This window comes from Hipposideros armiger, unplaced genomic scaffold (genome assembly GCF_001890085.2).
Source record: "Hipposideros armiger isolate ML-2016 unplaced genomic scaffold, ASM189008v1 scaffold_88, whole genome shotgun sequence".
Classification (NCBI taxonomy): Eukaryota; Metazoa; Chordata; class Mammalia; order Chiroptera; family Hipposideridae; genus Hipposideros; species Hipposideros armiger.
In genome coordinates, this window is record NW_017731438.1 from 3,739,834 (window position 1) to 3,763,336 (window position 23,503).

The 23,503-nt window shown below is 40.1% G+C and overlaps 1 protein-coding gene across 1 annotated transcript in view; it reads right to left on the minus strand.

Annotated features, from left to right (window-relative positions):
- TASOR2 (transcription activation suppressor family member 2) overlaps window positions 1–23,503 on the minus strand; it is an 82,117-nt gene that overhangs the window by 1,108 nt on the left and 57,506 nt on the right. Inside the window, exons 16-22 of the mRNA XM_019644550.1 lie at window positions 19,462–20,338; window positions 17,431–17,860; window positions 10,077–13,883; window positions 5,089–5,214; window positions 4,275–4,428; window positions 3,200–3,305; window positions 446–627 (exon numbers count right to left, since the gene is read on the minus strand). Coding sequence (XP_019500095.1) covers window positions 446–627; window positions 3,200–3,305; window positions 4,275–4,428; window positions 5,089–5,214; window positions 10,077–13,883; window positions 17,431–17,860; window positions 19,462–20,338 — 5,682 coding nt within the window. The remainder of the gene's footprint in view (window positions 1–445; window positions 628–3,199; window positions 3,306–4,274; window positions 4,429–5,088; window positions 5,215–10,076; window positions 13,884–17,430; window positions 17,861–19,461; window positions 20,339–23,503) is intronic.

Here is a 23,503-nt window from a genome sequence, read left to right on the forward strand (position 1 = left end):
TACATCATACTTATTCAGCATATTAATGTACATTTTTAAAAGTAGCACAATCTTCTGAAACTCCCTAGTACATGTGGGCAGAAAAACATTTGAAGCTTTTGGAGCAGCCCCCTCCCTGGGGAGTAGGAGGGATGCTGAAAACCACTGAGGAATGACAACTATAGTCATAATAATTTTAAAGGTTTGGATAAGATGCACATAAAACATTAGAGCTAAATATAAAATTAAGTACTTGTAGGAGACGATGAAGGGCTATTTACTGAACAAAACCCACCGTCCCCCACACCCGGCCATATGTGCACTCGGGAAACACCAGGCTAACGGCTAGTGTGGCTACTGCCACGCACATCTCAAGACCCAGTGACCCCACTTGGAAGGACATTTCTAGAGCTGACCTATTTTTGGCGTTGGATGAAAATGAGACAGAATCAAGGCTGTGACGTACCCGTTAGGAAGACAGCAAACCTGGTGTGGATATGCTGAATTTGCAGATTTAGCAAACATTTCAAATGTTCTGCTTTTGTTGATGAGCGAGAGTCACACTGGTGGTAATAAAGCAATTCAATGATATTTGCACTCTGATATGACTTCAATATTAAGTCCTTCTTATGTGCAATTGAATCCACTCTGGAAAATATGTAGAAATGTTAAATTTAGATTCAGTGAAAGAGTTGTTTTTTAACTATCTTAATCTTCAGTTTTATTTTTAGATCTTTTCCTTCCTTCACTATACTTATACTCCTAGTTTAACCCCTTCTGTCCCCTTTGTTTTTTTTTGTTGTTGTTTTAAAAGATTTTATTGGGGAATTGAGGGAGGGGAACAGACAAGTTGCTGTCCTTTTGTTCTTCAGTCTAGTGGAGGACGTTGCTTCACTGGCGCATGTTGGTATTATTGTGCTCTTCCCGGGTAAGACAGTCGCTTGCCGACCATTGGACGGCTGCTCATGGCGCCTCACAGCAGCTCATGAAAGCTCACACCAGCTTCCGTCCAGTCCCACTGCAGCCTACGCTGTCGCCGGCGACTCATGGCACCCCAGCTCCAAGTGGAGCTGTTGTTCACCATCTTAGCTGTAGAGGGTGCAGCGTCACTGGCCCTAATGTGGGATCCGAACCCGGCTCTGCCGCTCAGAGCTGGTGTTCCAAGCCAACTCTTAACCAATGTGCCACTCGGCTGGCCCATCCCCTTTGTTTTTTTTACAACACTTGTCTTCCTAGATGCCGCTGCCCTGTCACATTCCCTCAAAACATCACAAGCGAATTTTAAAAATAGATTAAAAAAAAAATATGGTCCTCATTCCAACATCTACTACCACATCCAACAATGTCACTAGGCAAGCCTTTGATGAATTTCCACTGGACCCCTTACTGCATTATTTATTATATAGCAATGGTTCCAAATCTCTGCTAAAACCTCTTTTCTGTACTTCTCATTACAATTATGGGACAGCTAGATTTTCCTTAATTTCTCACCTTCCTTTAAATCTTGTTACTTTTTTCCATCCTATTTTAGAGGAAAATTTTAACTTAACCATTTCTACCTTTGGTCTTGATTCCATCCCTCCAGTCCTGTCCGTCACTCACATGCCTCTGTCCTGTTTGCTGGAGAAAACTAAATCCTACATACTACCCCCCCACCCCCTACCCTCCCACTCTAGACAAGCACGATCCACATGACAATGAATTTCCTTCCAGGCTTTATCTTTTGTACATACCAATTTATGGTTGGCATCACACTGTACATAGTTTTAAGATACCAACTTTTCTATGTTCCTTATTACTGTAAATAGAAACTGTACGCTTCTACTTCCTGTGTCAAGTTTTGTGGGGCATTATTTCTTATATTTGCCTAAAAATGGAGTTGAGGCTGGTTTTGTAGTTACTGAAAACCACCCATGGCTATAAACAGCTTTGTAGAAATAATGGTTTTTAAAAGCTAGGTTTTTGGGTTTTTTTTAATTTATTAAAAAGATCAAAGGATATGATGAGTTTTCTGATGTACTTTCATTATGTCAGACTGGTATAATTTGAAGAGCATATTACAGTGTGATAGTGATATATTTCTGTGTACCCACAGTCCTTTGAGTGCTGCACTCATTCATCCTCAGTAATTTCACAGGTGTGCTGTGGCATCTCAGGCTTCGTTTGCTTCTCTCCTTATTCCTGAAGTGGAACTTTTTCTGAAGTGCTGGCTAACTCATTCTTTGTGGACTCATGCTCACAGCCTTGGACCCTGTCAGCTCTTGGCTGTCCTCCTGTCCTCGCACCTCTTCTAAGTACAAGAAGTTCCTGAACTTCTAAGCCATCTTTCCTTTCAGGAGCTCAAGTACTTCCACAGCTTCAGCTGTTTTCACACTTAGGTTTGTTGGCCTTTGGAGAAAGCAGTAGGTGAATCCCAATAACTGTCATTTTAGTGATGTACATTGTGGGGTGGAAGCCTAGCCTCACAACCTACTGTCTGCCCTGGGTCAGGTCTGTTGTCCTCTTGTGCTTCCATTTCCACATTAATACATTAGAGTAGGGTGTTTACTGTCTCTCCTCCATGAATTTAGAATGCCATGAGTGGTGTACAGCACCCACCAGTGCCTGATATAGTCATTTAACAAACAAATGGCTTGTCAAATCTATCCTTTCCAAGTCCAGCTTTGAGATCCAGACCCTGTTTCCACTCTGCCTAGAACCTGGAGGCACATGTTTAATATGGAAGAGCCACCCCCGGGGGCCCTTCAGCCAAGGAAATCAAAAAAATATTCTCCTTTTAAAGGTCCCAGCTGTACATCTAAGGAGGTTTGCCTATTGATAGTCTCTTGTTTAAGGGTAAAATTCAATTCAGGATGATTTCTCATCTCCATTTTTTCCGTCCTACTTAGAAATGTGATGACTTAATAAGTACTGATGTGGCAGCCCATTTATTTTTTACAGTTGATGGTAGTGGATGGAGCCTGAACTTAACTCTATGGATATTTTAGGACCCCCATATCTGATTTCTTTACTTCGCTTGCTTCATTGAAAGCCCTACTATAAAACCAAAATCCAATAGCAGTCAGCAGGCCTAAGGCAGAGCTGTGTTCAGTGACGTAGGTGGTTTCCACCGTAGTACAGGCTGGAGGACCGTCCAGAGCACACAGGGTTTCAGGGTGCATTGCATGGTATTCCCACCCCGTCAAAGAGGAATAGAAGAACCCTCACACAAAAGCCTTACCTTACATCTTCTTTTAGCTTTTTATTTTCCTTATAGTGAAGCAACCACTTCCACCTTCCATTTCCATTTAGTTTCTCCAGGGTTTTGACAATTTCCTTCAGTTGAACTACAGAATAGAATAAGTTCTGTTTTAAGATTTTTGGCTTGTCTACTCAAAGCCCAGCAATTAATTACTTCTAGTAAAACTAAGACCCTGTGTTAGAGTGTGTATCATCAGTGCCATGTGTGGCTGGGCAGGCTCACAACCCTGCACTGCAAACGTACAGCTGCAGCAGCAGCAGAGAGCTGCTGAGGACGGCACTGTGGCACCTAGCAATGAGACTTTCGAACGCAGCAGCACAGACATCACACAGGAGGTCCTGTTGTAACAGTGAATGTCTAGGTTTCTAAGCACAGAATTGTGCTTGTTAAGGTATATCCTCCTCTTTCTGACCCACAAGTGTTACCTGAGCTAGGGCAGGCTTTGGTCATCCATACACAGTGTCTGCCCTGTGCTGACATTTGGAAAAGAGTGAATCACACAGCTGACCTTTGAACAACATGGGGTTAGGGGCATTGGCTGTCCGTGCAGCCGACATCCACATGACTTAAGTAGGTCCCCCACATACACAGATTCCCGACCTGCAGCTGACCCTTCAACAGCTCAGATCAAGTATAAGTGGATGCACAGATTTCAGACCCGTGTTCTTCAGGGGTCAACTGTATACATATGTTCAAGCAGGGAATTCAGAAGACTTTTAGTAGCCATTGTAGGTTTCCATGGCATCAACAGACATGGAAAAGGGGGCTGACTTGCTGACTTGAATTTGGCAAGTGATGAAGTCAAAAACAACAAAATCTCAAATTTGTGTGACTCGTGTAGGCACTCCTAAGAGAAGGGACTTGGGAGCAGGGTTGGGGATGAAGATAAGCAGAACGAGAGGTTAAGAGCGAGCACACTGGGAGTGAGAATTGTACAAAGGGTTTAGAAGCATGTGGCAAAAAGTAAGCCCTCAAGAGGTGGAGATGGACATGATTTGGGGTGAGAAGAAATTGATTTGACCAGATTTCAAAGAAAGGAAATTAAAAGACCAACCTAACGTTAACGTTTCTAATATTCTGTCATCTGACACCACAAAGCCTCCTGTCCGGAACAACTCTTGGTAGGTGTAATTGAGAACATCCTCAGGGCTGTCCACTCCAGCGAAGGTGACACTGGGAAAGTGCTTCAGCTTCAGCAAAGAAGGAATCTGTTAAACATAAAAGGATCCCCCAATGAAGACAGGCTCACTGGGTCGCTTTTGTCACTTTTATCTGGGATTTTCAAGATCCAGGAACAGCTGAAAATACCTTGAACCCTGATAACTGATGGGTAACTCTGCCACACATGAGGGATATTAACTCAGTTCATCACCAATGCTAGAAACTCATTAAAAATATTAATTACAAAGGTCTCTATAATTCCAAGGGTTGGAGATAATGAGGGAACAGTGTACCTGAGGTTTGGGGGTACTTGTACTTGTAATCAGACAGGTTAACAAGTTCACACCATCATCCCCTTCTCCAGCTTTACCTGTGTCGGTGCTGTTAACGACCTCCCAACAGCAGGACTGTACACCCAACCTAAGCCTGTAAGTTCAATTTTCTTGGCAGAAACAATTACATGTATTCAACTAATAGGTAAATATTCACAAATCCTTCTAAAGTAAGATTAAACTCTGAAACATTTTGTCCTATGAATACCTTGGTAATATAGTATCCTATTGCACATTATCTCAACCCCATTATCTTTCGTTAGATTCGGAGATAACATGTTTTAATTTCTTCCCTAAATAAAGGCAGTGACAAGGCTGACAATCATGTAATAACTGGAATACATTTCTTTGTAAGAAAGATATTTCCAAACCTACTTGATGCAAATATGAGGAGATATCTTCATTTCTGATGATGACCATTAGTGTGTCGTTCTCTCTCTGAAAAGCTTCACAGAAATGCTGAGGTTCAATTTCAGTATGGCCTCCTTTCCTCAGAATATTCTGAAAGATTTACAAATAGCCATTACCAAAACAAGGATGCTTGCACAGACTTTTACAGTTTACTAAGAACATCACAAAAAGCACATCCGATGTACTCAACTATATCCTAACAAGACAACACAAATGACAGTCTTATTACTGAGATTTCACTTAGAAACAAATGAGTGCTTTGTTATCACTAAAAATTGGTTTAGCAGTTTATTTCAAAGGCAAAACACTTGAAGTTTTTTATGTCCATAAAGTATAAAAGACTGATTCTTTTCAAACATTAGATTAATATATAGATCCTACCCTCTCAAGGAACTACTTTGGGGATGAAGAGATGAACTCTGAAAACGCCACCTCCAGTCACAATGTTTCTAGAACTCTCCCCGTAACAGCTCTGCATTACTGTATCAGTAATGGGGGCTGGTTCTGGGGAGAGCCAACAATCCGATGGGAGATGTCTGTTAAATGCATGTTTACTAGGCAGCCTGAGAGGGAGGGTAAGTTCATGTAATCAGACACTCCCCAGCCCTGTCCTCCTTTGATTTTGACATTGTTTCTGTCTCAAGGATTCTGGAGGTTTCCATTGCACGCTTTGACGTTTAGTTATACCAAAAACACTGTCTTGCCATCACTCATTTCCTTTACGAAAATAAAATGTTACTTAACTTAAGTCAGTCTCCCCTGGATCTAAAAACAACTCAAATTTTGACTATTTCAATTCATCACTCAAAATGTATGACAATATATTTTCAAAGAAATTCCTAAAGGCAAGATTGCTTTTAACAGAGCCCACTAAAATATCTAAAATGTACATCGTTTAACCCTCACCATTTTACTAATAAACTAAATGAACGAATACATTTTCTGTTTTGTGCAATATTTTCATCAAATCCTGTGGTGGTCTGGGCTTTTTGTCATACTCTCAATTCTGACAATAATAAAGGGCCTCACAGATCTTCATCTTACAAATACATGAGAGCCTGCCATCCCACCACTAACAAATGCTTTAGGACTCTAGGACTGAAGATTATAGGGATAGTTTTTATGAGCTTTTAAAAACATTTTGCTTCGACAGTACTTTATTCCCATTTATTTTATAATGTGTCAACTTTCTCACTTGAAGATTAATTTCACCTTTGCACAAAATTTGTGGTTTTCTGTTGTAAAGAGTGGCTGTATGATATTACATGAAACAGTACATAACTCCTGAAACAAGCATGGTATCTTAGAAGTACTCCTGCTGTAAATAAACATTAATAGCTATGATCTCTCTCCTATATGAAAACCAGTATCATCTGTGCTCACTGTGGCTTTTGAGAAGATGGAAGCAAAAATAAATCAAGGATTCTGCTCAATGGCAAAACGGGGACATCGCCACGAGGCTGACTCTGTTGATCCTGACTTATTTTAGCACTTGTCAGGGTATACTATATATAATTAGCCAAACAAAATTAACTTCCAAGTTAAAAACGAAAATTTCCAGGTTACTTTTGGAGGCCAAGCACCTTCAAAAAGGCCAGTTCATGCTTTTTCAACTACACTGCTTATCAAAATGGCATGGGAACTGGAACGAGGAGTACAGAGCACAGATCTAGCAACCATTTATGAAGAACTTTGGAGAACAAGAGGATCCTGACAGGAAAAAAAAATCTTAAAAACCACACTCCATAAGTCTGGAAAAAGCTTTAAATATTTAAAAATCATATTTAAATTATTCAAAATAGGAGCCATCAGCCATCTTACAGAAGAATGAGTGCCTAGCAACAATGGATAGCTTCAAGTTGAAGCCTGTTAGCTGTCATTTTCCCAATCCTTCTCCACAGTATCTGAAGAGATCTCTCTAAAATGAAAATATGATGCTATTCATCTTTGAGATACTACTTTCACCACCTCTCCAGTGACTCAGGAAGAGTCTAAATGCCGTAACATGATGTCTGTAAGGCCCTTCCTCCCTAACATGGCCTATTTGTATCTCCAGACATGTTTCTTGATCATGCACTCGATGCTCCAGGCATACTGCCCTGGGCCCCTGTGCAGCCAGCTGTCTGGCCTTTCGGAAGCCCTCTCAGGCCCCCTGCTGCTTTTCTGTCTAGAGCACAGCCACTGACTGAACTGCCCACTGTCTCTGGCCAGACTCCTGGCCCGCGTCTGCTGCATCCACTGTATGCTCCACACCGAAAACCTCATGTTATCACCAGTATCACCAGACGTCACAAACATCTTCGGATGTCTACTGTTACTCAGTAATTCAACATGTATGGATTTATCCCGTGATACATTTATCATGTGACATACTCTGGCTTTCACACAGGGCTTACCATAAGTGCTGACAAGTGCATTCCGAAACAAATCTAGTTGAGCATTTTGAAACTACCAGTCTGGCTGTCCACACGGCGTACAAGAGGTCAGCCTCGCTAACTTCAGGAAAACACCCCTGATGCCTACTGCACTCAAAACAAGGTTGAAGCCCCTGCACCATCACACTAACCATAGTTTCACTTTACATTTACTTGGTGTGTTTCTTTTATCAGTGGGTTTCATTTTCCCTCCCCTGCACACGTTGGGGCTCTAAAATAGACACTGAGGAGGGCTGCCGTCATTTGAATTGACTCGGTTGTGTGTCTGGAGGGGCCTCGATTTGGGCTGGTGCTCCCGGCAGGTGAAGGGTGAGCCATAGGCTACAGGTAGGGTGAGCTAAGCAGCAGCCGGGAGCCAGCTGTGATGGCTAGAAAGGGAAGCTGCAGCCCTAGCAAAGGCCAGGGCAGAGCTGGACTGGAATTGGGGAGGAGCATAGATCTATTTTGTTTTTCAAACATAAATACAGATACAGATGTTCATACATTCAACACATGTATTTCCTGGCTCTGCTGGCAGAAAATAAATGCAATGACACCCAGTGGCAATGAGTTTACCCACTGCCCAGTCTTGATTACAAATGCTATTCTTTATTAAAAAGCATCACAGCTTCTTGGAGAAATGGCTGACTTCAGGGCTGCAGCAGAAAATATGCAAATAAGCTTGTTATGTCGCATTGCACCACAAAGGAAGAAAATGTCTAAAGAATTATGAGGATTTATCAAAAGGATGCAGAAGACAGCTTAAAAGGACTTCTAGTAGCTGCGTCTGGGACAATCTGAGCATTAACATAAATGATGAATGACAAGATGGTAACTGAGTAAAATAATACGGAACATGGGTCCACACTGATATAAGCAAATGAACGAACAAGTAGAAGCGAAGGGGAAGGAAGCTCTAAGTAGAATGCCAATAAATAAATAAATGTACAAGGAATGATGGAATCAGAATACCACCACATGGCAACCATCGAGTAGGAACTGATCGGGCAAGCATCATCAATGGATGTTAAGCCTGGTGGGTGCAAGTCTCACAAACAACAGGGTGTTCCACATCCTGCTGTATCGCCCATTCACTAATAACGACGGCATGCTTATTACCTACACAGGAGGACCTGGCAGAAGCCATCTTCACCAAGTGAAAAACGTTAATGCACTAGGAATCTAACAAACTGAAAGGCACGACAAGGACAACATGCGATGCTGAACTGATGGTGGTGCCTGGACTGGACAAGCATAGCGCCTTCATGCTCACATCTTGATTTTTAGGGCCCTGCTGTGAGCACTCAGGTCATCACACAAGTATCCTCCTTAATGCAGGAGGGGTACAGGGTGATGGCACATCGTGTCTGCAACGTATTTTCTGGGTGAAGGGTTCCATTTCTGCAACCTTTGTATGAATTTAAAATTATATTTTAAGAGTTAAAGGAGTGGGGTCCGCCAAGTGGTTCAGTTGGTTAAGAGTGCAAGCTCTGAGCTACAGGGTCACCAGTTTGATTCCCATATGGGCCAGTGAGCTGTGCCCGAGCTGAGCTGTCACTGAGCTGCCAACAGGTGGCAGGATGGCTCAGATGATTAAGAACATGTGCTCCTAAAAACAAGGTTGTCGGTTCGACTCCCACGTGGGATGGTGGGCTACACCCACTCGCAATTAAGATTGAACATGGCAGCCCTGAACTGCTGATGGGCGGCTGGATGGGTCAGTGGTTAGAGCGTCCACTCTTAGCAACAAGGTTTCCAGTTCGACTTCCAAATGGGATGGTGGGCTATGCCCACCTGCAACTAAGATTGAACACGGCACCTTGAGCTGAGCGGCAGCGAGCTGCCGACGGGCAGCCGGATGGCGACTGGACTTGGAGCTGAGCTAGCAGCGCCCTCCACAACTTAAGATTGAATGAAGGACAACAACTTGGCTGTTCCCCTTCTGCAATTCCCCAACTGTTCCCCTTCCCCAATAAAATCTTAAAAAAAAAAAAAAAAGTTAAATTAAAGGAGAGACTGCCACCTTTTCCAAAAACGAGAAATCCTGAGAGGATAAAATGAGAAAACTAATGATGAATCAGGACCAACTTAGAATGTTACCATGGTCACAACATTTTAAATTGAGGACTATGTTCTCACCAGAACATCAGTTATCCTAATATTCAATTAAAAAAATTTCCAAAACCAAAAGAGGTCCCTATCAACTACCCACACTAATGAAGGAACACAGGTAATAATTTTTAAAAATCTGAAATTTACCTTTGGAGAATGTTTGTATTTACATTTGAATATGTCTGTACTGGTAACTTTTTGTGAAAATTAGTCACTGCATAAACTCTGGAACATCATACAAATATAGTGCCAAAGGCAGATCCTTGTAGTATAACATTTAGTATGCAGATAAAGACGGAGCTGTGCAACCCAAATACTGCTTCCTACATGATTTCTTTCTGAAGCCAAGAATGCTAAATTACTTTTAAAATAAGCTAAAATTAGATGACGATGAAAATAATAAACTGTTAAGACCTGGCAGCTTACCTTTGTTCTCACAAAGAAAGATTTGTCTTCTGTCTCAACGAGGTAGAACAGGAAGGTACTTTTGCAAGCCTCTGTCACAACACTTTTCAGTTTGACGTGCAAGCTGGTACAGAAGTCTGTAATCATGTCTTCATAGGAGGGTGTCTTTGGGGAAGATGAATACATCTCTTGAGATGCAGCTTCTCCAGAAGCAACATCTGACCCCTTATCTTGGAAAAGAACTTGGTTGCTATTCATCATCACCTTGTTGAATTCAGCATCTTCATTGAGAATAAGTGAAATATCACTCCGGGATTCTTTCAAAGTGCTATTATATTTTAGTTTGTTGAGGTGGAATGAAGCAGTCTGATTTCTTTCAGAATTTGTAAGATGATTTCTACTGTGATCACATCTTTCCTTCCAAAGGGAAGAACTGTCCAAATTGTTCGGCGTGTGGCCTGTCAGGTGCTGACTCCACTGTCTGGTGTCTGAGTGCATGACTGTGACCACAAGGGGACTTCTCCGGGGTGCAGGGCACAGAATTGAGGACTCGGCTGCTTTTGTCAAAGGGAGAGGAGACTCCTTCAGAGACTCACTGGTGGAAGAGGCGGAATGCTGAGAACCCCCCTTCTTTACAATTTGTCTCAGTTTATGTTCAAAACGCAAACATTCCAGATCTAAAGTGTTCTGGGTAAGGTTGCCTGCCACCTGCCAAGTGTCTGTCCAGGAGCTGACCAAGCCACATTTTGCAGTCACACTGGGGTGCTTCCTGAGGCTGTGTGAAGTTTGACTGGTCTGTTTGAGCTCTTTAGTTACAGTAAAGTTAGTGTAAGTCCTGGGGAGACCATGGCAATCTCTGATTTGGATGTAACATGGCACACAATCTTCTCTCTTTAACCCACCGGACCAGTTTCTGGGAGGTTTGCTGGTCTCCAGCCCTGTAACTTGATTAGAGCAGCTCCAATCTTCATTATCACTATTGTTTAGCCCCAAGAAAGAGTCATAATCTTGTGTAGCACCTTCCCTTTTCTTGGTGTGACTACATCGCAAAGTGCAGGAACCCTCCATGTCTAATTTAAGATTTCTACAATCACCAAGAGTGTCTTGATCAGAGTCTCCGGAAAGTGGTTCATAACAGATGTTAGAATTCACACTGATATCCATGTTCCCACCTAGGGTTTCAGAGTCCTCCTCGGCCCTGAGCCCCTCACCTGTGTTCTTCTTTCCCATCTGCTCTTGAGGGACTCCACAAACCAAAGGGTTGCACAATTTGGCAACAATGAAAGCAGAAGGGTCTTTGTTGGTATTTTCATTAGTGACTTTGGTGTTCTGGTGAGAATCAGCATGGAAATACATGGGGGAAAGCCCGCCGTTCAACAGATCCTTTGAGTCACATGCCGAGATATCTTGCAGCCTGTGGATGGGTTTTTGTTTGCCTCGTGGAGATGTAGTGTTTAACTGAGAGCCCACACTTCCTAGATCTATGGTTTTTTCATGTAACCCAGCTTCAGTTTCACTATTCTTAAGCAAACTGGCCATTCTGACTACTGGTATTTCCTGTGTTTGAAACCGTGTCTCTGTGTTTACAGGTCTTGCACAATGGGTCACAGTACCACTACCCGAGGAAAAAGCAAGTTTGGGGACCTCTGAGTACATGAGTGCTTGTGTAACACCAGCTCCATCAACCAAATCAGAGCTCAAGGACTGAGCTTGCAGGGAACTACTTTCATTTGTTTTCAACTCACTGCTAGAGAGACTTTTCTTAATGCTTTTAGGACTAGTCTGCTGTTTTAATGGCAAGTTCACTGTACCATGTGCAGTTGGGGAAACAAACGTGTCAACTGAAGACTTATTTTCCATAATCTCTCTAGGACTAAATCGAGACTCACTAGTCTCCAAGGCAAGATGTTTTAAGTTCAAATTTCTGTTCTCTATACTAATTGGCTGCAACGGATTTCCTGATGTTACCAGTTTTTCTACAGAAGTCTTGAAGTCAGCTTCATAACTGGCAGTTACAGCAGGATGGTTTAACTCTGTATCCCAGCATGGCACCTTTTCTGAGAAAGAGAAACTCTCATTATTCTCGTTTGGGCGAGTTTCCTCAGTTACTTTACCTGGAAAGGTTAAATGTCTATCTTTTCTTCCTGGATGATTATTTAATACTAGAGGCACTTCAGCAGAAAGTTTCATTTGCTGAACCTGAGTTAAGGTATTATCCCCCACTGAATGGGTAGGGCCAACCAAAGAATTTTCTTTTTCTGTTATGGCCAAATCTGACCCAATCTGGGAGAATTTGTTACTTTTCTCACATTGTGTATTAGGAAGTTTTAAACTGCATGGAGACACAGACTGAGATGATTGTGTTTCTTCAACTGGTACTTGAGGGTCAGGACTAGAAGCTGGTGACACTTCTTCAATTAAAGAACCAAAGGGAAAGTTTGAGGGAACATTAACTTCTGCAATCTCAAGGGTGCAAGTTTCTTTAGGAAGTATTAAAGTAACCATTTGTAAGTTATCAGCTTTCCTCTCCTTATTGTCTAATGGTTTCTCAGACACTGCGGGAAGCACTGACGTATATTTAACAGAATTTACTTCTCTGTTTTCTACCAAAGTCACCTCTTCTGGGTCAATTATATCTTCATCCATATCCTGGAGTGCCAAATTTGATAATGGGGCCTCCTGATGTTGCTCTATTTCACCAGCAGGTATTTCTTCTCTGGGACTTGTAGGTGGTGATATCGTGAGAGTTAGGTCAATGTCGGAATCTTCCTCTAACTCTAGGCTGATCTCTCCATTTATAGATTGGCTGGTTGGTTTGGTAAATGCTGAATTAAATGATTCAAAATTCCTATTGTCACTCTTTAGACTGCTCTTGTCACTCTTTAATTCTAAAGAGCAATCTGATGTATTACTTATTGATGGAGTACAGTTAAGTAAGTCATTTTGTTCCAAGGTGGCAGAGGCTGACGATGACACCACTTCTTCAGCTTGCGATGGCTCCATGATCTCTTCTGAAGGAATGCTAAAGAGAGTCTCAGGCTGCAGAAAAAATTCCTGAGAGATTTTCATCTCTTTTCTGGATAGTGAATAATTAGAACTTGTAACTAATGGTAATGCCGCCTTTGCCACTGAATTCACAGATGGAGACATCGAGCCTGGAACAGAAATCTCCTCCTGTAACGAACACATTTCGTTACCAAGTGTCTCCCCACTTACTGAGGAGGCACAGAGGTACTTAGTGCCTTTTTGTCCTGACACTGCTAGAGATGAAATGTCCTTAAGACCTTGTGTTTGTGCCTTTTCAAATGTGGACACAGGATTTCTAAGGCTTGTACCAGGTGATACCTGTTTAATCAACTCCGCATTAAAGGTTGTAGGTTTATCAGCTTTGTTTACAACTTCTGTCTGTAATGGTACACAGGCATTTTTTTCAAAAGTGAGAGTAACCGGTTCCAGATTAATCATTACATACCCCATATCATCCTTCCTTTCCAATGAAGGCTGACTTTCTTTGTTTATGGGGCTGTTATGCTGGCTAAGGCCCTGTAAACCCTTTGTTTTTGCTTGCGCTGTTGCATGAAAAGTATCAACTTTGCTGTGAAGGGTGCTATACACAGATTTCTGACAAATCACCGACTGATTGCTGATCTCATCAATGGTTGTGGATTGTTGATCGTAAGAAGTCATTCTTGTACTATCAAGTGGCTCAAAGGTTTTCTCTTTACCAGGAATACAAGGTCCATTAGTTTGGGTACTTCTAATACTAGAAAGCACAAGATTAGAAGTCTCTAGTTTATCTGATGATTCTTGTTCTTTTCCCACAATTATCTGCAATGACAAAAGTTAAAAAATAAAAGAGATTATTTTTTTAAAAAACATTTATATATGTGAAGAACAGACAAGGATTAATTTTAGTTTGTCCTTTTGAATCTAATCCATAAGACTATAACAGGGTACAGATAAAGCAGAGCAACCCTCTCTTGTTAGGCTTAAAATACCCTCCAATAGGAATGTGTATTCTTTAAACATACAACACATAGATGAGTAGTCCCAAACTTTCTAATTGCACAGCCTATTTTTTTTAATGGACTTTTGGGAAGAAAAGTATCTAGACCACTGACAATTTAAAGACTTGAAAATGCAGCCTGTTTGCTAAAAGACCATCACTTAATTCAGAAATGCAGCTCTAGGGAAAAGTACTCAATTTTGTTTTTAGTAAGATTGAAAGATAATGTTTTAAGCAAAGAATAACTTATTTTAAATACCAGCTTTCACTTAGACTATTAATACACTGTCATCTGGAACTTTCTCATAAGGAAATAGATTAATTACTCTCTCTTGTACTCAGAATACAATGATTAGCAGTTTCTCCACGGTAACAATCTCCATTCTGGTAAATGAACGTCCCTTATTCCTTAGCTATCGTCTTTGCTTATAACTGGAGATAATTTCTCTCTCATTGTAATGCCTCCTAGTCAACAGAGAACAAGAAAGCATAGTGCAGTTTGTATGAATAAACTCAACCAAAAGAAATGGCGGTGAATGTGGATTTAGGTTAAACAGCAGAAATACCTCTGGATAATTTTGATATCCTCATATAAACAGGTTGTTTTGGCCTTTTTTTAAAAGGCTGAAGCATGGTCTTGTCCAGAAAATAGTAAAATGGATTGATCATACAATTGACTATATGCCTGTAATTTCTGGAACACTGCGGCACAGATTTCCTGCCATGTCTTGAAATAATCACGTGAGAAGTCAGGACCTGTGTTATCAAATCTCGTTAAAAACATTTCCGTCTTAACTGAACAAAGATTAGGAGCCGAGTGATTTGGCAGGGTGGAGCTGAGACACAGAGTTTTAAGGGGACACCAGTGGCCAGCACAAAGCACAGAAAAGTCTTGATGCTAAGAGTCTTCCTGAGAACTTTCCCGTGACCCTCCCATCACATCGTGGCTGTTACTGTTTGACCACAGCCCCAAATCTCACCATGCCTGTGGTCTTAATGAAATGAAAATTGTGGTAATCTTGGTATGTTTAGACTGATATATACATATTGTTTACTACAGGTAAAGTGTAATGTTTCTAAAAGAATGCCAAATTAAACACATGACTAAAACACATTGATTTCTAATGCCCACTGTGCTTGAATTCCCTTCACATCCTAGTTTGCCCACTTGTAGAATAAGGGTGGTATAGCACATGTGTGTGTGCTTTAAGGTATAGGCACAGTATCCTATTTCATGTTTGCAAAAGATCATTCCTAAAATCAGTACTGATGATAGTTAAATTATGTATTACCACAACAAAAAATACTTTATAAGAAACCAGTATATACAGAGGGTGCACAAATGTATATACATTTTAAGGAAGGAAAAAACTGTATTAAAATTGTAATAATATATACTGATAACAAAAGATGAATACAAGTCACGTTTGACTTCTGCAATTACAAGAGGTGCTCAAAGTGGTTACCATCAGCATCTAGACCAGCGGTTCTCAACCTGTGGGTCGCGACCCCTTTGGGGGTCAAACGACTCTTTCACAGGGGTTGCCGGGTACTCATATGTGGGCGTATCTGCATGTGGGCCTGGAGATGGATAGAGAAGTGGTGTCTCGGTTCCTAATACCATCGAAAATATGTGTTTTCCGATGGTCTTAGGCGACCCCTGTGAAAGGTTGAGAACCGCTGATCTAGACACTTCTGATTATGGCGAAGATTGTGTGGTAGACTTCTGTGGTGAGTGTGTAAACTGTCCTAATACCACAGCAGAAGCAGCAGGACTTGTTGCTGTGCAAGGCATCCCGGATCTTCCCTTGTGCACATCACACATAGGACCATGCATCTCAAACTTACAACAAATGCATGTAGATGTTAGGCGTTCTGGAGATTCTATTGCATATCATACCTCCACTGCTGTACTTCCAAAGCGTTCTTGAATTTCAAATACTACTTCAAAATGGTCTTGTGCTTCCTTGAACAACAGCGCTTCCACCATTTTCTTTGACTGTCCTGCCTGTCACATGGTGACGCTAGCATTCATTTGATTAACACCATCTTTTGAGCGAATGTCATACTACACACTGCTACCATAATTCAGCTTTGAAAATACATAGATAACATCTTTTAAAATGTGTATACATTTTTTTTGCACCCCCGGCATATAAGTAGTAATCAAAAGCAGCCTAAATTATAAATATTTTCTTATTCTAAGGTAGTAATTATTATCAGGATTTTATGTATTTCTGAGAATCAAATGAAATCTTTGAACCCCATTGGGAGAAAAACCACAAACATACATACATAGATTATATGTATGTATACACATATAAACACACATAATGTACACACACACACACACACACACACACACACACACACACACAGAATTTGACTCTGAGAAACATCTACACAGATATGAATCCTGCCTGACAAGTTACTAACAATTTCTGTACTTCTCTATTCCTTAGTTTCTCCCTCTATAAGATGGGGAGGAATGGTCCTTACCGCATCTGATTGTGTGAGAATTAACTGAGTTAACGTGAACAAAGGCTCAGACCACTATCTGGTCCACAGCACTTCCATCAGTCTCCATTATGATGATGAAGCAGAGCACCTGGAGACATTCACAGATCCCTGAGGCTCACCTCTGGACTGCAAATCCACAAGTAACCCCAGGTATAGAAACAGTGTCTACTCAATGTGAAGACAGGCATTGTAAGTGCCCAAACCCATACAAAATTATTCTGGAATAAATCTGGGTCAAAATCTTAAAAAGGCAGGTATGTCAATCCATTTACTTAAAATCTTGATACAACTTTTTTATTTGCTCCAGTTAAAATATAATTATCCGGCCTAGCAGAATATCATTTGAGAACAATGGAATGAAACAAAATGTATTTTCAATATTTCCAAATAGTTATCTATAGACCTGTAATCGGTCTGACATTTCATTTAGTGTTCCAGTATATTTTCAAAAATAATTTTAATATATTCAATTTTAATTTACTTTGATTTCTAATATTACCACATCTGATCCTTAAACACTATTCTAGGTAAGACATGATAGGTATTATTCGCTTCTTTTATAAGAAAAATAAGCTCAGAGAGAACAGGTATTATACAACAAATAAGTGACACAATCATGGTTGGCTCCCAGATCATCTGACCTCTACAATTTTTTTCTAATTGTTTCTTCAATCACACAGTCTAGAGCGACACTTGTGAAAACTAAGTTTTTGGCATTATAATCCTTCACAAAGCTAGATAATACACTTTCCTAAAAGAAACCAATGACTTGCTTTGAGTGATTTTACATACAAAGAAAACATTTCTTCAGCAATAACGTCACAGTTTATAGTATTCAGCTTTACTTACCTCATTATTACAGGAGTAGATGAAATTCTTGCTTTCTGGGTTAACTGGATAACCCTCTCTTGCAAAAATTTCTTTCTGTTCATTCTGTACCCAGAGTTCCAAACCTCTTGCAGGTTGTGGTTTAATGAAAGGCAGCAAGGAGTGAGTGTCAGGGAAGGACACTTCAGCACTCGGACCTCTGGGAGCTTCCTTTGTCTCCAGCAAAGGGCCTACAGAACACATTTCCACGCTGGGTGGCTCCTCAATTTCACTGAATTCAAAAGATTCTACCCTGCGATTTAGAGACACGTATTTGGCAGGGTTGCTGTGTTCTACCACTTTCCGGGATGATCGTATGACTTTGCTTTGATTACTGTAAAACAGGGCTATCCACATATGAAGTAAAAGCTTCACTTCTTCCAAGTTATCAGGTAAATCAGTGTTCCAGGGTCTGAGGTTTTAAAGAACACACAAAATCATTGAAAACGGTTATTTTAGTTGATTATCTTATCTTATAAGCAAGTGCCTTCATTATTAAACTTAGTTTTTGTGTTCATTTTTATTTTAGAAATCACACAAACATGAAACAATGAATAAGATAAAAATGAAGTTGATTTAACAAATAATTACATTGAACCTAACTTATGTGTTTTATGGAGACAAAGAAGGGAACTGAAAGTAGTAGAACCATGATTGAAACACAGGTCTCCTAACTCCTAATCTGGGATTTTTCTTTGATAACATGCAAACTCTCCTGGACATAATATACCTAGTATGTGGATAATGGTTTCAGCAACTGCACAAATCCTTATATCCTTGCTTCTGCTAAGTCTGGCCTACTCATTTCTATTTTTGTATCTCTCTTTTAATAGGTGGGAACATCTGAACATTAACATATCTCTGTGGGCAATTCAGCAGAACTATATTATTTCAGATTACAGTTCTTGAAAATCTTCTGAAACCAAAAGGGGAGGTACAAAACATTTCTAGCCATCTGCCAGGCAAAAGGATAGCAGACAGCTGGAGTGAGATGAGTTTAGAGGGGCTACAGAGCTAGCCTTCAATTAAACAGGATTAAGGTGAAAGAAACGACCTTCATGAGTAGATGGGAATATAAATATATGCTCCTATGAGTGTGAGCTCGTAACTGGAGCAGGGAAAAAAACCTGACACAATTTAGTCACTCACATGGAAATATTTGACTAACAGGCAGCTCAGTATTATTTCATACATCTAATGCTTCCTGCTAATAGTAATGGTTACCATTTATTGGTATGTACCACTATGCAAAACCCTTATGTATGTAACAATCTCATAATGTAGCTACTGCTAAATCCCACCATTAAAAATGTGTAGTGCTCCAGTGGAATCACCTGGAAATGTACATTCTCAGGCCCAATCCCAAACAGACTGAGTCAGAATGTGCAATCAGTGAGATCCCTGGATGAGTTGTGCACACAAAAAGATAGAGGAGCACTATCCTGAAGCACAGGGATTTCCGGGTCACAGAAGCTAGTAAGTGGGAGAACCCAGATCAAAACCACACCCGAGAGCCTGCATTTTCTGCGGCTCTGCTGTTACTGCCTTGACCCCTTGTTAAGGGTGATTTATAGAACAACTCCATGTAAAATTGCTCACTCATAACAAACTGGTAATTCCACAAGCTAGAAGTAATTCTTTCAGTGTTTCTTCTGGAATTCAGTCTGTAAAGCATTATTTCTGTATCTCACTATTTTACATTATGATTGCATTTAAATATTATAATTCAAAGACTGCAAAGGCTTATTATAAAGGAGCATCGCAAAATGGAAAGCCATTCAGAAGGCTAGTTATCTTGCAAAAGTTCTCCATGTGATCACAGCTAAACAGTGGGAAAACCAGCCTCACAGTCTTTACTGTCAGTAAACACAACTGAATTATTAGCGAATCACTGGATTTACAAACACTACTGCTCTTTCCTCCCCCCAAAGCTTGGCACAAGCCTCCCTGCTTACTACGCTTATCTCAATAGGAAATTTACCTCCGTTTTCATCAAGTGTCACTACTACTCACCCATGTAATGCTCTTAGTACAGTTTTCTCCAGTGGGTTGTTGGTATATTTGCTGTCTAAGCTGAATACATAGTTTGTCTCACATTTGATAGTGACCTTAAAGGAGCCGTCACAGCTGAACACGGTATGAGAGCAGTAAGAGTCTCTCAGGCTAGGGGAGAGCAACCTGCTCTTACGCCTGAGTAGCGGGACCTCAGAAAGCTTCTGCAAAGGGGAGGTGTTCTGCTGATGCCGAAATGGCATTACTTTTCCCACTGGGGTTCCTGCGTCTGGGCCTTTTGTGCCATTCTTGGCAAAAGCAGGGCCTGGTACCCCTCTCTGCTGTAGAAGCTTCTTTGAATGCTCTGCAAGAAGCAGGGCATACGAATGCTCCACAGCAACAAAAGAGCTCTGGCTTGCACCGCTGGTCTCTAGTGTTTCCTCAGGAAGTGCCGACTGAGCTTGCACAGGGGCCTGACTGCCAGGAGCCAAGCTCTCCTTCTCTTGGCTGACAGTGGAGTCTGATGTCAAATTACTTTTCTCAGAGGAAGGCTCAGGTAACAGTCCACCTTTTTGACTTTTAGATCCTCTATGATATTCATGGTCAGATGCACTGCTCAGGGAATATTCTTGAGAAAGCAAAACATCGTTTTGTGGTAATTCAGAAGAGTAGGGAAGGTTTCTGGGCTCAGGGGACGGTGTGGTAGAGGAAGCAGCGCTTAATGCTAGATCAGCTAACAGATTTAAGGCCTGGGAGTCACAGTTGACAATGGAGTTCTCAGCAGGATCTTTCTGAGCCACTGTAATCTTTTCTGGTTGAACTGTATTTATGTTAAGAACATCTACTTGCTCATCCGATGAAATTTCTGATTGAAGCTGTGAAGTGGTTTCTCCTTGGGCTTCCATATAAAAGAAAAAAAGACACAGCATTTGATTTCCATATAATTAATTCTTTGCCATATTACAATGGTTTAATGAAAATCAATGGTTAAGTCAATATATTCAAGAAAAACCTCCTGATATGCTGCATAGACTGTAGATTACAATTTTACTATCAGACTGAAGTCTTTTCCAACTCTCATATCTATTATAATGTATTACCAGAAGAACAAGTCCTAAGGAATGTGTATATTAATTTAATAAGAAGTCATCCTTCAAAATGCATGTACTGAAATACACACAAGGCATCCTGCTCAGCTAAAGGAATATACAAAGAGGAGAAAACAAAAATAAAAAAAAGAAAACAAGAGCCCTTCCCTCAAAAAGCTTATAATGTAGTGCAAAATACAAGAATTTTTAAGTTTGAACAGTATATTACAGTATGTTAAGATACTTAGAAATCATGTCCCTTAAGTGAATTATTAGGGAAATCACCTAAGTTCAAAATAGAGATGATTTTAACAATATTGGTGTTTAATTATAATGTGTAATGAATAACATGAATAAAAAATAAGATAGTCATACAAGTATTCTGAATCGCTAATGGATTTCATCATCATTTCAAATGTTCTTTTCTGCACTGAAAACATTTCCTCTACTCTATCTGCAAAACAGCAAATCTCCTTGTCTACTGATAATTCTCTCTGCTGATAATCAAGTCTATCCATTTGCCTTTAATCAGCCAAATGGCATTCTCAAGTGGTTTACTTGCATTCTCAAGACATAAATTCAGCTTCTTAAATGTGGTTATCATGAAGGACAAAGTCCACCATACTAGGCAACCATTCCCTATAGCAACTGGCTGGTGGACAGAATAGCCAACTATGCTTCCCTTCGTAATTAAAAGTAGCAGGTCTGGAATGAATTATCAACCTGCCTGCAAAAGCCAATGACTGATCCATTTAAAGAGAAGAAGAAAACTCTGCCCTATGAACTCATCAAATATTGGGTTGTCGGAAAAGTCATGACGCATTTTTGCAACGAAAAACAGAAAAAATATATCATGACTTTTCTGACAACCCAATACAAAGAGAAAGGTGTGTGCATATGGTGGGGCAGGTAAAATTAATCAGCTACTGTCCAGTTTTTATTTAAAATAGCAAAACCCAAGGAAGCTAGGTGAAAGACAGTAACCCAAATTGACCCAAAGCAGAGAGTCATCTCAGTCCTATGGGTGTATTAGAAACATGAAATTCATTTTATGATCTGATGTATTTATTGATACTACTTTCATTCTACCTCTGTTAAGATTATGGCTCTTACACAGAATATCACCTATGAATAAAGTTAATACAAAGAATACAGTATTGAGGACAGACAGGTGGCTCAGTTGGTTAGAGCGCGTGCTCTGAACAACAAAGTTACCAGTTGGGTTCCATCCCTGCATGGGCCACTTGGAGCTATGCCCTCCTTAAAAAGGGAAGAATTCTGTATTGAAATCAAGAAAAAGGGCTCAGTTTAATAAATATGTGTAGTCTCAGATAAATCACTTAGTTATTGCCTTGTTAGAAGTTCTCAATTAATTAAAAATACAATACCAATAATCTGTGTCTTTTAAGAAATACAGGTAAGATAATGCCAAATAAATTATAAAAAAAATTTAAAGAGTTCCATAAATAAAAACTACAGAAAGAACAGAAAACCATTAATTTCAGTAATAAAATGAGCCTTCTTAAACTCTGATATTTCAAGTATAAGAAATGAAACAGATTAGTATAGATGATTAAGAAATTAAAGAAAAATTAAGAGATTAAATAATCTCTTTCAAAAATGGAAATCCAAAATTTTAACTTGGAATGTGGCTGCACTATATAGACAGACATTTGCAATATAAATCAGCCTATTTTTGAATACATATTTTGAAAAGTCTTCATTTTCTGGGCTCACTTTTCTGCCAATACCCAATTGCATAACTCCTTCCCATTAATCAATTAGTCTACATCTGAGAGCCAACTCAATACAAAGAAGTCAAATGACACGGCTAAAAATACAGGCATTCTATGCTCATAACGCTTATAAACTATTTGGAAAAGACAGAACCAAGACACATCGAATGATTGGAAAATAGTATGAATTTAAATCTACAATGTTCTCAAAAACCCAAAAAGAAAAGAGAGATCAATGAAGATCAGAGCAAAAGAAAATGCCTCACTGTGGAGGTGACTTAGTTGAACAGGACCTGTCTGGCGGAGGGGAAGGACACAGGAGTAGAAAGAGGTGTGATGCACGTGGGGAGGCACTAAGTGCCTGGCAGGGAAGGAACCTGTTAGGAAAGAGCTGGAGAGAAATACAGACACATGAGGTAAGACCACATTATTAACTGCCTTGAGAGACAAGCAGAAGAGTTACATTTAGTATGGATGCCAAAACTGCAACACTGGGTTTTAGAATGACATGAGGAGCTCTTAAATTTTTAGTCATAAAACAATATTAACACATTGCGGGAAACGAGTAAACTCGCCATAGCGCTTTTTATACCAAAGCGCAGACGAGTTAACTCAGGTATAGAGACCTCTTTGTTACGACGCGATTTGGCGGGAAAATGCCCGCTTACAAAGTGTTAAAGAAAATTAGAAAAAAAACAAGTTCACCCCAACAAAACCGTAGTTTCTTTCTCTGAATTTCCACTAATATAAGATTTTTTTTAAATCTAAAAATAGATGAGAAAGCTTAGACAGAAAACTGAGAGAAATATAAAGGTTAAACAAATTTAAAAAAACATACATACAACACATTAGGACTCAATACCAAAGATAAAGTAAAATGCATAGATTTTGCAGACTGAAAGAATTACACTATACACAAAAAGAGGAAAGTTAAGAAGGGATGTGGACCTGGGAGAAAAGCTAGTGTGTATTCAAGTTTCAGAAGTCAAGTCTACAGTGACAATGGAACTGCAAGCTATGATGACGTGTCTAGCAGTTGGAAATGTAGAACTAAAGCAGTCAGTTGTTTGTTCACGTAACTAGACTTCATTACTCACTTAAGGAAAATTAGAAAAAACTGCTTTTTTTTTTAAAGATTTTTTTTTACTGGGGAATTGGGGGGATGGGAACAGTGCTGGGGAATTGGGGGAAGGGGAACAGACAAGTTGCTGTCATTTTTTTTTTGTTCTTCAATCTAGT